The sequence below is a fragment of the Dreissena polymorpha genome, chromosome 3 (genome assembly GCF_020536995.1).
Source record: "Dreissena polymorpha isolate Duluth1 chromosome 3, UMN_Dpol_1.0, whole genome shotgun sequence".
NCBI lineage: Eukaryota > Metazoa > Mollusca > Bivalvia > Myida > Dreissenidae > Dreissena > Dreissena polymorpha.
In genome coordinates, this window is record NC_068357.1 from 103,733,902 (window position 1) to 103,750,055 (window position 16,154).

At 35.1% G+C, this 16,154-nt stretch overlaps 1 protein-coding gene across 5 annotated transcripts in view; it reads right to left on the minus strand.

Moving 5' to 3' along the window:
• Positions 1-11,466: 11,466 nt before the first annotated feature.
• Positions 11,467-16,154, minus strand: part of LOC127872917 (cyclin-dependent kinase inhibitor 3-like) — a 59,973-nt gene continuing 55,285 nt past the window's right edge. For all 5 annotated transcript variants that reach the window (XM_052416452.1, XM_052416453.1, XM_052416451.1 and 2 more), the window contains 2 exons: positions 15,154-15,257; positions 11,467-11,739 (listed from right to left, as the gene is read on the minus strand). In XM_052416452.1, coding sequence (XP_052272412.1) covers positions 11,653-11,739; positions 15,154-15,257 — 191 coding nt within the window. In that variant the 3' untranslated portion in view covers positions 11,467-11,652. The remainder of the gene's footprint in view (positions 11,740-15,153; positions 15,258-16,154) is intronic.

Sequence of the window (16,154 nt, forward strand, 5' to 3'; positions counted from 1 at the left end):
ATAGTTAAAATTCAGTGGTTTTTAACCTACATAAACTGTAACAAATAGTGGTTTTGACCTATAATAACACTGCGGTCATTTCATTGTTTGTTTAGAGTGATCTTATTTGCATAGTTTGTTTAGAGTGATCTTATATGCAATTGTATATATATGCGAACAATATTTGATTAATATAATGATCACATGTCTTATAAATCTAATTAAATCAAATTATTCCAGAAATCAGCAGTTTTGTGTGTGATTGTATTCATTTCCACCAAAAATCACTAATAGATGTTGGAATGAATCAAGGAGGCCATATGTGTGTTTTCAAAACACTGATAAGACAAATATGTTGGAAATTGTAAACTTGGTAAAAGAATTCGCAGAATGAACATTTGAAAACTGGGCAAATTTGCAAAAATAAAATGCGAAATTTGTTGGTTTTTCTCTAAAAAAAATTACATGGAAAATTATTTTTTTTACTGAATTATCAGAAAGGTTTCTGATACCTATTTAATACCCCGAAAATGAAATCCTGGGTAAATTCCCATGACTGAAAATGTCTATTTATTTTATTATTCCAACAATCAGAGGGAAAACTTTTGATTTTGAGTGATTTTACCCAAACAAATCATAGATATACACGGCTGTGACACTTAAGAAATGGGTTATCTGGAAGGATATAAAAATTTCTTTTCAAATATACACTCAAATTCTTGGTCTCAAAACTTGCAATAAACACCAGTGGGCTCTCGGTCCATGATAATCTGCTTTATGGATTTATTTATTATTAAAGTAAATGAATATTTGCAAAAAAAGCATAATCCCCCCCCCCCCAAAATGACCTTTTGACCTTACAAAAAGTACAAAAATAACAAAATACTTTTAATTAATGTTTTTCTTGCAAAGATTTTTGATTATCAGCCTAATTAGTAATAAAGTATTGTAATATTTCATTTGATTTGTAAAAGATCGCAACAAATAATCAGCACCTCGATATTTTCTCCTTTTTTGATAGGTTGGCGGCAATTTTGAAAATGGCGGCCATTTTGAAAAATATGAATTGGGTCCATAGCCTATTTTGTCTTAAATACTTTATACTACCAATGATCAAAGTGTGTTGCTTTTATCAAAAAGTGAACAATGCTATTGAATACAAGCACCAAATGTGGTGGAGGATGTGACCGCGGTTAGATTTTAAGGCAGCTCTAAGGTCTGGAAGTGTGAACTCGTTGAATGCAGTTATTTCTTTATTTAATGACTGACACAATATGTTGAGAATATTATACAAATGAAGGTATCTGTAAATACAAAAAAAAAGAAAAACACTTGCTTATATAACATACATTCAATGAGTAATGAAATTATAGATTTGAGGTGGAAAATCCTATTTGTTTGTACTTTAGGCGGCCATTTTGGAAGTCATTTTGACTTATATGCAATATTTAATTCATTTTTTTTCACGAAGAAACATATTTTTATTAATTAATAACATATAACAGCTAATTTCAATGCCAAAAACAGAATATTTAAATCAAATATGGCAGTAACATGTAATTTCCTAAATTGTGGCGGCCATCTTGAAAATGGCGGCCATCTTAAAAATTGGAGATAAGTCCATAGCTAAAATTGAATAAAATACTTAAATCTACAAATGTGCCAAGTTTGTTGCTTTTATCAAAAAGTGAACAATCATTTCACCATATGACCCCACTATTGTGTGAACACAACAATTTCTGTATGTCAAAATTCGCAGGAAAACGTATAATTCCAAAGATATTAAAATTATGTCCATTATTGCTTTAATTTGAATTAACTCACAACAGACCGTTCCGTTTTAATGTATTTATGACCAAAAATCATTTATTGGTAAATAAACTAACGCTCATGGCGACATTCATATATAGCATACTTTATTGATTCTCTTCCTAATGGAGCCACTGCAGTATAAACCTTGTAAAACTACTGCCCCGTGTAAAATCCATTCTTATCAAGAACTTTTCACAAAAGTTACAGACTGAGACTGTACCTCATGTACGTATACGTATTACCTTTTAATTGTTCAGTCCTTAAATGCCATTCTGAAGTACTCGATATATAGTATCAGTATTTTAGGCCTAATTTATTGGGATTTTGTGTAGGTTTCTGATTATTAATTAAGTAAAATGTTCAAATAGTAACGCCTTTAATCAAATAATGAAATTTATATGAAAAATATAATGCATGCACAGAATAGATTGTATTTGTGTAAAGTAAAACGTGCATTTGTTATGGTGCTAAATAAATTACAGGCAATAACAGTCTGTAACAAATCATACTTACATCCCTTGCAGTTATGATTCTTGTGGAAGCAATTAGATCGGTCACACGTTTTCCTTTAAAAAGTATGAAAAAAAGCTGAAAGGCATGCGTAGTTTTGAAATTCCTAGGGTGACTTCAAGCCGATTCATGTCACCCTGGGGTGACTTCAAGCCGACCGGGTGACTAGAATCGGCTTGAAATCACCCCAGGGTGACATGAATCGGCTTCTATTCACCCCCGGGTGACTTCAAGCCATTTCAGGTCGACAATAACCCAATGAGCGATGGTAACAGGCTTGTAAAAGACTTGTTGACAGTTAGATGTTCTAAAATTAGTCAATTTAAACACATGCATGTAATAAAAGCATAAATGTTAGCCCTTACAGGCTACCTATACCAAACGAAAGTACAGAAAACCCAAATGCTCTGGAAACCTTAAACTTTGTTACACGGATGTTATAAATCGGTATAAATATCTAAACAAACAAGCACAACTATATGTATTGAAAAGACTACGTTTGATATTAATTAATATTTAATATCATTGTATAAACCCTATACAGCCACCTACGAAATCTAACATAAAGATGGTGCAAGAGTCATGTAATATTAATATATATTTATATAAACAATAGTAGTTATGAGTACATTTGATAAGTCTGACATAATAGCTATAATTCAAAACGTAACAATTCGTAAAGTACGAAACACATAATAATACATGTACATTAAATGGATGATACAACGGTATTGTGGGATCGAATCTGAAATGAATGAAAAATATAACAGCTCAAATGTTTCTGTAAAAGTTCATTATTCGATGTTATTAGCTCGATAAATTTGTACATATTTGGCATTTGCCTGTAATACGATGGAATGCATTTTAATCTTTGTTCCGTATATAACGTACATTCAAGAATAAAATGAAACTCTGAGTTTATAACAAACAGTGCACTTTCTTTGATCTAACGGGATAGATTAGGTCTAGCCCATCTGCCTGTTTCTATATTTAATCTATGTGATGACATACGTAATTTTGATAAACTTACACGAAACTGTTTAACAAGAAATATATTATGGTACGGTTGAAATTGAAAAACAGCGATATGTTTATAAAAATATGCCCTAGTAGAGGTTTGAAGTCTCTCATTCCAATTCTGAACAAATGTGTCGTTCAATCTTTGCCTTACGGCTGATATTAACATATTTTCATTTCCAACCTCTTGGAAAAGCGAAGCATCATAAAATCCAAAATTACTTATAAGATCTTTTAATAACGCACACCAATTTTTCTTTTGTGGATGCTCAATACTATCATTTAACATAATCAAATAAACTTGTTTGCATAATTTATTATCTGATGTTTTTAAAAGTTTTATCCAATATTTAATAATGTTAATATATCTCCCGTTTTGTATTTTAAACGTCCAAGATCACCATATACAAAATCGTTTTAAGTGCATCTTTTGACGCCGAGGATTTGTTAACAATATTGCAAATGAACCCTTTCATTTGGTAAACCTTTGACAAAACCCCACACTTCGCTTCCGTAGTTAAGAATTGGAGTTATGAGTTTATCAAAAAAATATAGTTTATGACTTACTGGAATGCCGGTAAATTTGTAAAAATATTTCTTTAGTTTAAAAAAAGCTTTAGAGCCTGCCCTGCAAGAGTGATTTCTGCGTCACTAAATGAGCCAACAGTTGTAAATACAAGACCAAGGTAATTGAATCGGTTAACAATATCTATATCTTTTTGTCGTAATGAAATATATTGGTAAAGGAACGACAGCTTTAACGAATCAAAGCGCTGTAGGCGCTGAAGGCCTGGGGCTAGATTGGGTGTGTTTGGAAAGAAGTATTGTCCAAATTTCTCGCTTTGTCCGAATTTATACGGATTGACACTAGCGGTTGAGTGCAGAAGCTCAGAAACTGTAAGAAAAGACAATATTTGTGTAAATACTACACTGTACATAGACGGTGGAGGACTTCACGATACTGGCGGTGGGAACGATAACCTTTTGTTCAACTCTACAGGTCTGGTAGAGGTTCTTCTACATAGGCGCTGAAGAATAACAACAATAACATTGCCGAAAAAACTGTTATTGTTTGCGTCAAATAAATCACTTTCAATAGCCTAAAATAGCTTTTTATTACATAGTTAACAGATCAGGAAAACACTCATACTTCCTTTGTAATGTGTATACAAAAGAAAATCCACTTACCCGGATAAAGAACGGTGTACAAATTGTGTACTTTATCTGACGTAAAACTTTTCGCGCTCGATTTGCGCAGTGAAATACCATATCCGGTTACTTCGTCTATTTCCGAGAATGATCGTGAATATATCTTTTTTCATTTTCTTTTTTTTCTTGAATGTCTTGTTAACGCAAAATAAAATAACACTATTTTAAAATATGTTTATAAATATCAAATATAAGGTCTTCAAAAATGTCTCAGAAAAAAAATCTTCTTACTGTCTCCGTAAACACTTGTATCTTTTCTGCCTAGACCGTCAAGTGAGGAACTTATTCTCGCATCAATAAGTAAACAATAAAAACTATGTCGTAGCAAATGCTAAGCAATTTTGCTTCAATAATAAATTGTTACACTTTGTATGACACTGTCATGTTATATAGTGATGTGCTGTATTTATAAGGCGGGTTATTGAGATTTGCGATGAACTACTTTTATTGCGCATGAATTAAGTGGTAAATCGGAGTTTTGGGAATCTGGATGTTGGCAGCCATCCAATTCGGATAAAAACCATAATTTTAGGTTTTTCAGTATTTACAACAAGTTTCCATTTATTACAGAAAGCGTACAGTAAGAGAAACAATTTAAAAGAGTTAACATCAATACCATTAATGCCTTTCAAGTAAAATTCAGCTTCCAAATCATTAAGATATAATGAAAATAAAAATGGCGATAAACACTCATCCTGCCTAACACCAAGCATTCATTCAATGCTGTCGCTCAACGTATTTCCATGTTTAACTTTTGATTTTATGGCGCTATACATTGATTTCATTTATTTAAGAATATTTCCACGTATACTCCACGTATTACCTTGAGGAGATTGAGTTTTCTGTGAGTCTGTGTGTATCACCTGTCTCATTACCTTTAAAGTCAAGGTCACATTTACCGTGAGGAGACTCAGTTTTCTGTAAGTCTGTGTGTCTCACCTGTCTTATTAACTTGAAAGTCAAGGTCACATTTACCATGAGGAGACCGTGTTTTCTGTAAGTCTGTGTTTATCACCTGTCTCATTACCTTGAAAGTCAAGGTCACATTAACCATGAGGAGACTGAGTTTTCTGTAAGTCTGTGTGTATCTCCTGTCTACCTTGAAAGTCAAGGTCACATTTACCATGAGGAGACTGAGTTTTCTGTAAGTCTGTGTGTATCACCTGAATTATTACCTTGAAGGTCAAGGTCACATTTTACCTTGAGGAGACTGAGTTTTCTGTAAGTCTGTGTGTATCACCTGTCTCATTACCTTGAACTTCAAAGGTCACATTTACCATGAGGAGACTCAGTTTTCTGTAAGTCTGTGTGTATCACCTGTCTCATTACCTTGAAAGTCAAGGTCATATTTACCATGAGGACTCAGTTTGCTGTAAGTCTGTGTGTATCACCTGTCTCATTTGCTTGAAAGTCAATGTCATATTTACAATGAGGAGACTCAGTTTTCTGTAAGTCTGTGTGTATCACCTGTCTCATTACCTTGAAAGTCAAGGTCACATTTACCATGAGCAGACTGAGTTTTCTGTAAGTCTGTGTGTATCACCTGTCTCATTATCTGGAAAATCAAGGTCACATTTACCACGAGGAGACTGAGTTTTCTGTAAGTCTGTGTGTATCACCTGTCTCATTACCTTGAAAGTCAATGTCATATTTACCATGAGGAGACTCAGTTTTCTGTAAGTCTGTGTGTATCACCTGTCTCATTACCTTGAAAGTCAAGGTCACATTTACCATGAGCAGACTGAGTTTTCTGTAAGTCTGTGTGTATCACCTGTCTCATTATCTTGAAAATCAAGGTCACATTTACCACGAGGAGACTGAGTTTTCTGTAAGTCTGTGTGTATCACCTGTCTCATTACCTTGAAAGTCAATGTCATATTTACCATGAGGAGACTCAGATTTCTGTAAGTCTGTGTGTATCACCTGTCTCATTACCTTGAAAGTCAAGGTCACATTTACCATGAGCAGACTGAGTTTTCTGTAAGTCTGTGTGTATCACCTGTCTCATTACCTTGAAAGTCAAGGTCACATTTACCATGAGGAGACTGAGTTTTCTGTAAGTCTGTGTGCATCTTCTGTCTCATTACCTTGAAAGTCAAGGTCACATTTACCATGAGGAGACTGAGTTTTCTGTAAGTCTGTGTGTATCTCCTGTCTCATTAACTTGAAAGTCAAGGTCACATTTTCCATGAGGAGACTGAGTTTTCTGTAAGTCTGTGTGTATCACCTGAATCATTACCTTGAAGGTCAAGGTCACATTTACCTTGAGGAGACTGAGTTTTCTGTAAGTCTGTGTGTATCACCTGTCTCATTACCTTGCACTTCAAAGGTCACATTTACCATGAGGAGACTCAGTTTTCTGTAAGTCTGTGTGTATCACCTGTCTCATTACCTTTAAAGTCAAGGTCACATTTACCATGAGGACTCAGTTTGCTGTAAGTCTGTGTGTATCACCTGTCTCATTACCTTGAAGTCAAGGTCACATTTACCACGAGGAGACTGAGTTTTCTGTAAGTCTGCGTGTATCACCTGTCTCATTACCTTGAAAGTCAAGGTCACATTTACCATGAGGAGACTGAGTTTTCTGTAAGTCTGTGTGTATCACCTGTCTCATTACCTTGAAAGTCAAGGTCATATTTACCATGAGGAGACTCAGTTTTCTGTAAGTCTGTGTGTATCACCTGTCTCATTACCTTAAAAGTAAAGGTCACATTTACCATGAGGAGACTAAGTTTTCTGTAAGTCTGTGTGTATCACCTGTCTCATTACCTTGAAAGTCAATGTCCCATTAACCATGAGGAGACTGAGTTTTCTGTAAGTCTGTGTGTATCACCTGTCTCATTACCTTGAACTTCAAAGGTCACATTAACCATGAGAAGACTCAGTTTTCTGTAAGTCTGTGTGTATCACCTGTCTCATTACCTTGAAGGTCAAGGTCATATTTACCATGAGGACTCAGTTTGCTGTAAGTCTGTGTGTATCACCTGTCACATTACCTTGAAGGTCAAGGTCACATTTACCATGAGGAGACTGAGATTTCTGTAAGTCTGTGTGTATCACCTGTCTCATTACCTTGAAAGTCAAGGTCACATTTACCATGAGGAGACTCAGTTTTCTGTAAGTCTGTGTGTATCACCTGTCGCATTACCTTGAAGGTCAAGGTCACATTTACCATGAGGAGACTAAGATTTCTGTAAGTCTGTGTGTATCACATGTCTCATTACCTTGAAAGTCAAGGTCACATTTACCATGAGGAGACTCAGTTTTCTGTAAGTCTGTGTTTATCACACGTCTCATAACCTTGAAAGTCAAGGTCACATTTACAATGAGGAGACTCAGTTTTCTGTAAGTCTGTGTGTATCACCTGTCTCATTACCTTGAAAGTCAAGGTCACATTTACCATGAGGAGACTGAGTTTTCTATAAGTCTGTGTGTATCTCCTGTCTACCTTGAATGTCAAGGTCACATTTACCATGCGGAGACTGAGCTTTCTGTAAGTCTGTGTGTATCACCTGTCTCATTACCTTGAAAGTCAAGGTCAAATTTACCATGAGGAGACTCAGTTTTCTGTAAGTCTGTGTGTATCACACGTCTCATAACCTTGAAAGTCAAGGTCACATTTACCATGAGGAGACTCAGTTTTCTGTAAGTCTGTGTGTATCACCTGTCTCATTACCTTTAAAGTCAAGGTCACATTTACCATGAGGACTCAGTTTGCTGTTAGTCTGTGTGTATCACCTGTCTCATTACCTTGAAAGTCAAGGTCACATTTACCATGAGGACTCAGTTTTCTGTAAGTCTGTGTGTATCACCTGTCTCATTACCTTAAAAGTAAAGGTCACATTTACCATGAGGAGACTCAGTTTTCTGTAAGTCTGTGTGTATCACCTGTCTCATTACCTTGAAAGTCAATGTCACATTAACCATGAGGAGACTGAGTTTTCTGTAAGTCTGTGTGTATCACCTGTCTCATTACCTTGAACTTCAAAGGTCACATTTACCATGAGGAGACTCAGTTTTCTGTAAGTCTGTGTGTATCACCTGTCTCATTACCTTGAAAGTCAAGGTCATATTTACCATGAGGACTCAGTTTGCTGTAAGTCTGTGTGTATCACCTGTCACATTACCTTGAAGGTCAAGGTCACATTTACCATGAGACTGAGATTTCTGTAAGTCTGTGTGTATCACCTGTCTCATTACCTTGAAAGTCAAGGTCACATTTACCATGAGGAGACTCAGTTTTCTGTAAGTCTGTGTGTATCACCTGTCGCATTACCTTGAAGGTCAAGGTCACATTTACCATGAGGAGACTGAGATTTCTGTAAGTCTGTGTGTATCACCTGTCTCATTACCTTGAAAGTCAAGGTCACATTTACCATGAGGAGACTCAGTTTTCTGTAAGTCTGTGTTTATCACACGTCTCATAACCTTGAAAGTCAAGGTCACATTTACAATGAGGAGACTCAGTTTTCTGTAAGTCTGTGTGTATCACCTGTCTCATTACCTTGAAAGTCAAGGTCACATTTACCATGAGGAGACTGAGTTTTCTATAAGTCTGTGTGTATCTCCTGTCTACCTTGAATGTCAAGGTCACATTTACCATGCGGAGACTGAGTTTTCTGTAAGTCTGTGTGTATCACCTGTCTCATTACCTTGAAAGTCAAGGTCAAATTTACCATGAGGAGACTCAGTTTTCTGTAAGTCTGTGTGTATCACACATCTCATAACCTTGAAAGTCAAGGTCACATTTACAATGAGGAGACTCAATTTTCTGTAAGTCTGTGTGTATCACCTGTCTCATTACCTTGAAAGTCAAGGTCACATTTACCATGAGGAGACTGAGTTTTCTATAAGTCTGTGTGTATCTCCTGTCTACCTTGAATATCAAGGTTACATTTACCATGCGGAGACTGAGTTTTCTGTAAGTCTGTGTGTATCACCTGTCTCATTACCTTGAAAGTCAAGGTCACATTTACCATGAGGAGACTCAGTTTTCTGTAAGTCTGTGTGTATCACCTGTCTACCTTGAATGTCAAGGTCACATTTACCATGAGGAGACTGAGTTTTCTGTGAGTCTGTGTGTATCACCTGTCTCATTACCTTGAAAGTCAAGGTCACATTTACCATGAGGAGACTCAGTTTTCTGTACGTCTATGTGTATCACCTGTCTCATAACCTTGAAAATCAAGGTCACATTTAGAGGTCAAAAGCAGCTTCCGTTTTACATAAGCGGGGTTTTGGGACAAAATCCACATGTTGGGTTATCAGTGCCTATGGATGCATGTCTTGTTCATTTAAGTCTATCCTCATACTCAGTTTGCAACTCTAATCAGGTAAAGCCACCATGGCCCTCTTGTTTTATAATTGTTCGAATTAAAAAAATATCTATAAATAAACACTCAAGGTGAAGTGTAGTTAATTGAAGTTGTTTAAGAATGATTCTTATGCATAAGTAAAACAATGAGCAAAATATGATGAAAGTTTCCAGCATTGTTCACAGGGATTGGGCAAGAAAATGAAGAGACTTTTGGCAATAAACCCAAATAATATTGATACTGTTAAGTTTGCATCCTTTAGTACTAAGTGAAGTTGAAACAAGAAATATCTTTAAAAATAGATATACGGCGTTGATTGTGGTTGGAGTTTATGAAAGGTAAAGAGTTCAATGAATGAGATCAAGGATAGCAAATGTCTTTTTCTGTGCAGTTCTTAGCTGCATCACACGCAGTACAGGATGTTGCGCGGAGTTTTCGCAGCTTATTTTACATTATTATATATTGCTGGTCATAAACATATAGATACAAAACAGAAAACCAAAAGAAGAATGGAAGTGAAATTAAAACATACAAGTCAACCGGCCACACGCGAAGTATCCGTACATATTTTTAATATTTATACGCGCGTTCTTCGAACAAACCTGTTTTAGTGGTTTGTCGGGCATTGCTATTTGATTCGATTATTAACAGTATCGAGAATCATCGCGCTCATGCTTAATACATTAGTCAATATGGTGGAATAATTTTTGTTAAATTAATTAAAATAATATTTATCATGGTATTGTTGAAAACACATTAAGAATCTATTATTGACATACCATAATTATATCGCTGGATATCTTCATTTAACATCTTTTTGGTCTAAAGAAAATTCCAGTTCACCTAGTTCACGCTATAGCGTCTTTATTATATAACAATTATTTTACTGGCCGCAAACTCCGGTCAGCACATAAGGTAGTCGTGAAGACGCAGTGATGACCTGTATATAAACTCTGACATTCACACACACTGGTCGCGAATTGACCCGATACCTCGCGGGTTGAAATGCAATGCATTAAAGTGAGGCCTCGCTTTCACTGCTCTTTATACTTTTACATGTTAACATGTTGACAGGAATATGGAAATTAGTACTAAATATGAGAACATAGCCTTTAAGTACAAACGTTCTCGCGATGGAAATCCTCTGAAAATAAAAGGTGCACGCACAAACTGTATTGATGTAGAGATTGAGTGTAAAACTGTTCCATCTATTAAGCCTTTTCATTAGAGATAAAATTGTGTCATGCTGAACACGCAGTAAAACAGTGTTACAAAGACGCGGACATGTTTCCAATGTTCTGGTCGTATGCTCAAATCAGCCTATGGGATAAATGAAGTGTATTCATTCTGACCTAGCCGCGGGAAATTTTATTTGAATTTTATTGGACAGTTACAAAGGTCAGGTAAGGTGAAAAGCTGGCGTATACAGCTACGCCGAAAAAATTGATAGAAATCAATCTGTTTGTAAAGTTCAATTAAGTCTTTGTTTAAGTGTTGTATGATGATTGTCACCCTGTAATAAACATCTGATTTTCCAAATTCGGTGGACAAAATTGTCTTCCTCTCTAACTTCATCTCAATTACACCATTGGTTATAACGTAAGAGAATAAGAACAAACATTCCTTGCCTGATTGTATCTGGAGTTTAATTGTTTGCTATCATTAACACAACGGACCTTGTACTTTATGAGACTCAGTGGAAAAAAACGATGGCTTATTACAAAAAGTCATATACATGAACACAATTAATTCTAGACATTGTTAGTCAGTCTTATGTGTGCCTTAGGATTCACCGTCTCCCCTTCAAAAATCATCTAGATAACGACCTGGCATTCTCGTCCTGCTCTTGTTTGTAGCTGTTACATAGATTCCGGAACTCACAGGCATAATTGTACTGCTGCAGTGAAAAAAAATATGGGTTAATTATTAAATTATTCTTTTTTGCACTTTTAATAACACATTTTCACAAAATGTCATTTTTGCAATGCATTTAACATGGATTTTATTAAATACTCTATATAGAATACATACATACTGAACAATGCACTGAATATTTAAAATTAATATTTTACATAATATTTAATAGAAAAGCATATTGTTTATTAAATTATACTCAACAAAAGAAAAAAGAAAAAAATTAAACACATAATAAATATGCAGGGGTTTTACAAGTTTATAAATCTTTCAGGAGTTTTGGCATTTTGTTGCAATGTTATTTTTTTACTTGCAATATATTCATACCAATTGTTTTGCTATTTATAATACACAAAATTGCTAGAACTTTTTACTACATCTGCAAAAAAATAAAGAAATAAATTGAATGGTCATAGTGAATTATTAGGTATAGCTATTTCTAAAACAAACAGCTAATTATAACATAATGCACAATAATAAATGTAATTGTATCTTTTTCCAGTGTTTTTCAACAAATAATTACAAAAAAACCACATGAAATAACATTTAATACATTATCTGAAGTAAAAGATAAATAAATGGTGTGTTTATATCAACAATATAAAAATAAGGGCTGCCCCCCATATGAGCTGTCAGTTGTAGTGGCAGCCATTGTGTGAATACGTTTTTTGTCACTGTGACCTTGACCTTTGACTTAGTGACCTGAAAATTTATAGGGGTCATCTGCCAGTTATGATCAATGTACCTATGAAGTTTCATGATCCTAGCCCTCATTATTCTCGAGTTATCATCAGGAAACCATTAAACTGTTTTGAGTCACTGTGACCTTGACCTTTGACCTAGTGACCTGAAAATTATTAGGGGTCATCTGCCAGTCATGATCAATGTACCTATGAAGTTTCATGATCCTAGGCGTAAGCATTCTTGAGTTATCATCAGGAAACCATTTTACTATTTTGAGTCACTGTGACCTTGACCTTTGACCTGAAAATCAATAGGGGTCATCTGCCAGTCATGATCAATGTACCTATGAAGTTTCATGATCCTAGGCCTAAGCATTCTTGAGTTATCATCCGAAAACCATTTTACTATTTCGAGTCACTGTGACCTTGACCTTTGACCTAGTGACCTGAAAATCAATAGGGATCATCTGCCAGTCATGACCAATGTACCTATGAAGTTTCATGATACTAGACTAAGTGTTCTTGCGTTATCATCCGGAAACCATCTGGTGGACGGACCGACCAACCGACATGTGCAAAACAATATACCCCCTCTTCTTCGAAGGGGGGCAAAAAAATACATTCAATAATACATAAGGCCACCCACCATTTAACCACTGAATATTTTTTTACTTGAATATTTAAGTTTTTCATCATTTTCAAACTGTATTTTTGCCAGTATTGGGAGCTTTTTTTAATATAACTTCAGCAATAAACATATAAATTGAATATATTAAAGGCCACAAGTAATATTAAGTCTTTCTTAGCTTTACAACACAGTAAATAAAGCACCATTGAGTGGTCACAAGTGTACATCCTTAATATATTTATTTTCATAAATAAACAAATAAATAGCTCAACTAAACATCTGCTTTGATAGTATAACAAATAGTGCACACTTTCTGTGAGTCACCTGATATAAAGATCACAAATGTTTAGTTGAATATTGGTAGTAGTAATATTGTGTATGTAAACTGAATGATGATATTTTATAGATGAAAACCATGCAAAGAAATAAGAATGTGAAATGTTTATAAAAAAGATAGCCAATTGCAATAAAATGTGCCAGCAAGATCAGCGTATAAGCTTCTTTACCTACACAGAAAATTACAGCACACTAAAAATCCAGACAAACATTATTCAGCAGATACCATTTTTCTATTTTAAGTAAAAATGACCTTGATGCAACAGGCCCACTTGGAATCCCAACTTAGGTGAATTAAGGTCTGCATGTAAGCTACATTCATACTTCCACTGACTGACTACAACACTTACACTGACTGACTACAATACTTACACTGACTGACTACAGCACTTCCACTGACTGAGTACAATACTTACACTTACTGTCTACAAAACTTACTATGACTGGTTACAATAATGATATTTACTATCTATATTGCTTTAAATGACTGACTACAATACTCAGATTTACTAACTACACTACTTACAATGACCACATGACTATAAAACTGACTTACTGACTGACTACAAAACTTACACTGACTGACTACAATACTTACACTGACTGACAACAATACTTACACTGACTGACTACAATACTTACACTGACTGACTACAATACTTACACTGACTGACTACAATATTTACACTGACTGACTTAAATACTTACACTGACTGACTACAATACTAACACTGCCTGCCTACAATACTTAAACTGACTTACTACAATACTTACACTGACTGAGTACAATACTTACACTGACTGACTACAATACTTTCACCGACTGACTACAATACCTACACTGACTGACAACAATACTTACACTGACTGACTACATTTCTGACAGTGGCCCACTAAAATACTGACACTGATTACAATAATGTGCTGACCACAATACTTACACTGACTGAGTACAATACTTACACTGACTGACTACAACATGTACAGTGATTGACTACAATACTTACACTGACTGACTACAACACTTACAATGACTGACAAAAATACTAAAACTGACTGACTACAACACTTACACTGACTGAGTACAATACTTACACTGACTGAGTACAACACTTACACTGACTGACTACAATACTTACACTGACTGACTACAATACTTACACTGACTGACAACAACACTTTCACTGACTCAAGACAATACACTTACTGACTTATTCACTACAACACTTACACTGACTGACTACAATACTTACACTGACTGACTACAGCACATACTGACTACACCACTTACACTGACTGACTACAACACATCCACTGACTGAGTACAATACTTACACTGACTGACTACAAAACTTACTATGACTGGTTACAATAATGATATTTACTATCTATTTTGCTTACAAATACTGACTATAATACTCAGATTTACTTACTACACTACTTACAATGACCACATGACTACAAAACTGAAAATCACTGAGTACAAGTTTTACACTAAATTACCACAATAGTGAAAATCACTGATTACAATACTTACACAAACTGATTAGAATATTGACAATCACTGACTACAATAATTCCACTAACTTACTACAATACTGGCGATGACTTACTACGGTATTGATCATGAATAATTATAATACTGACAATGACTTACCACAATACTGACAATACTTACACTTACTTACTGCAATTCTCACACTGACTGACTACAATAATGACCTTGACTACAAAATCAATATCTGCCTACCTGTACAGACTGTATAGCTCCAGGGCCCCTCAACCCTCGCACCTTTTCAATGGCCTGTTCTGCTGTCAAGCTCTCATCAATCACCAGCATAGTACACACAGCAACTAAAACAGGACTATAGCTGTTCACAGTAGTAACTAATACCCCCCAACATAGCATGTAGTAAAAATTAGCCCTGGGGTGTGGTCACTTATTTTAATAAAAATTACAGAGAACCAACATTCAATGTTATATAATAAGTATTAAACCTTTTTGCCAAGTGTTTCCAGAAGAAATGATTTGTTGAAGTGATTCTGCTATACATAAGTCTATATAAACTATTTCCCCTCTGGATGTGGCCAATTGGACCCTACTGTCATGGTTTGATAAAACTTAGTAGAGGACCAATATACAATGTAAATATATAACATCTGAAAGTTTCAGAAATATATATTCTTGCAAATAGTCTATAAATCTACAGTCGACTAGTCTACAATGATAGTGTTACAGAAATTATCAACTCTACAAGATTGTTAAAAGTTGTTTTTGTTGATCATATTTGTGGCCCAAATTCATCCACATTCCAAATTTCAGAGGTATATCTCATAAGACTGCCTTAAATTCCCAATTGAAATTAAAACAAGAAATGTGTTTGTCAGAAACACTATGTCCCCTACTGCTGCACTTTTATTTTTTTTGTATCATTTGGCAGGTTCAGATAATTATCTCCCTTTAAAGCTTGTTACTTCTCTTTGATTTGTATTTTTGACCTTTTACCTTAAAGGATGACCTTTACCTTTCACCACCCAAAATGTGCAGCTCCATGAGATACACATGTATGCCAAATATGAAGTTGCTATCTTCAATATTGCAAAAGTGAAGACAAAATGTTAAAGTTGGGGCAAACAAACAAATCAACAGACAGGGGCGAACACAATATGTCCCCCACTATAGTGGTGGGAGACATAAACAAATTATCTTTTTTTTTTTTTTTAAATGTCAGTTCAACTCCCCATCCAGCA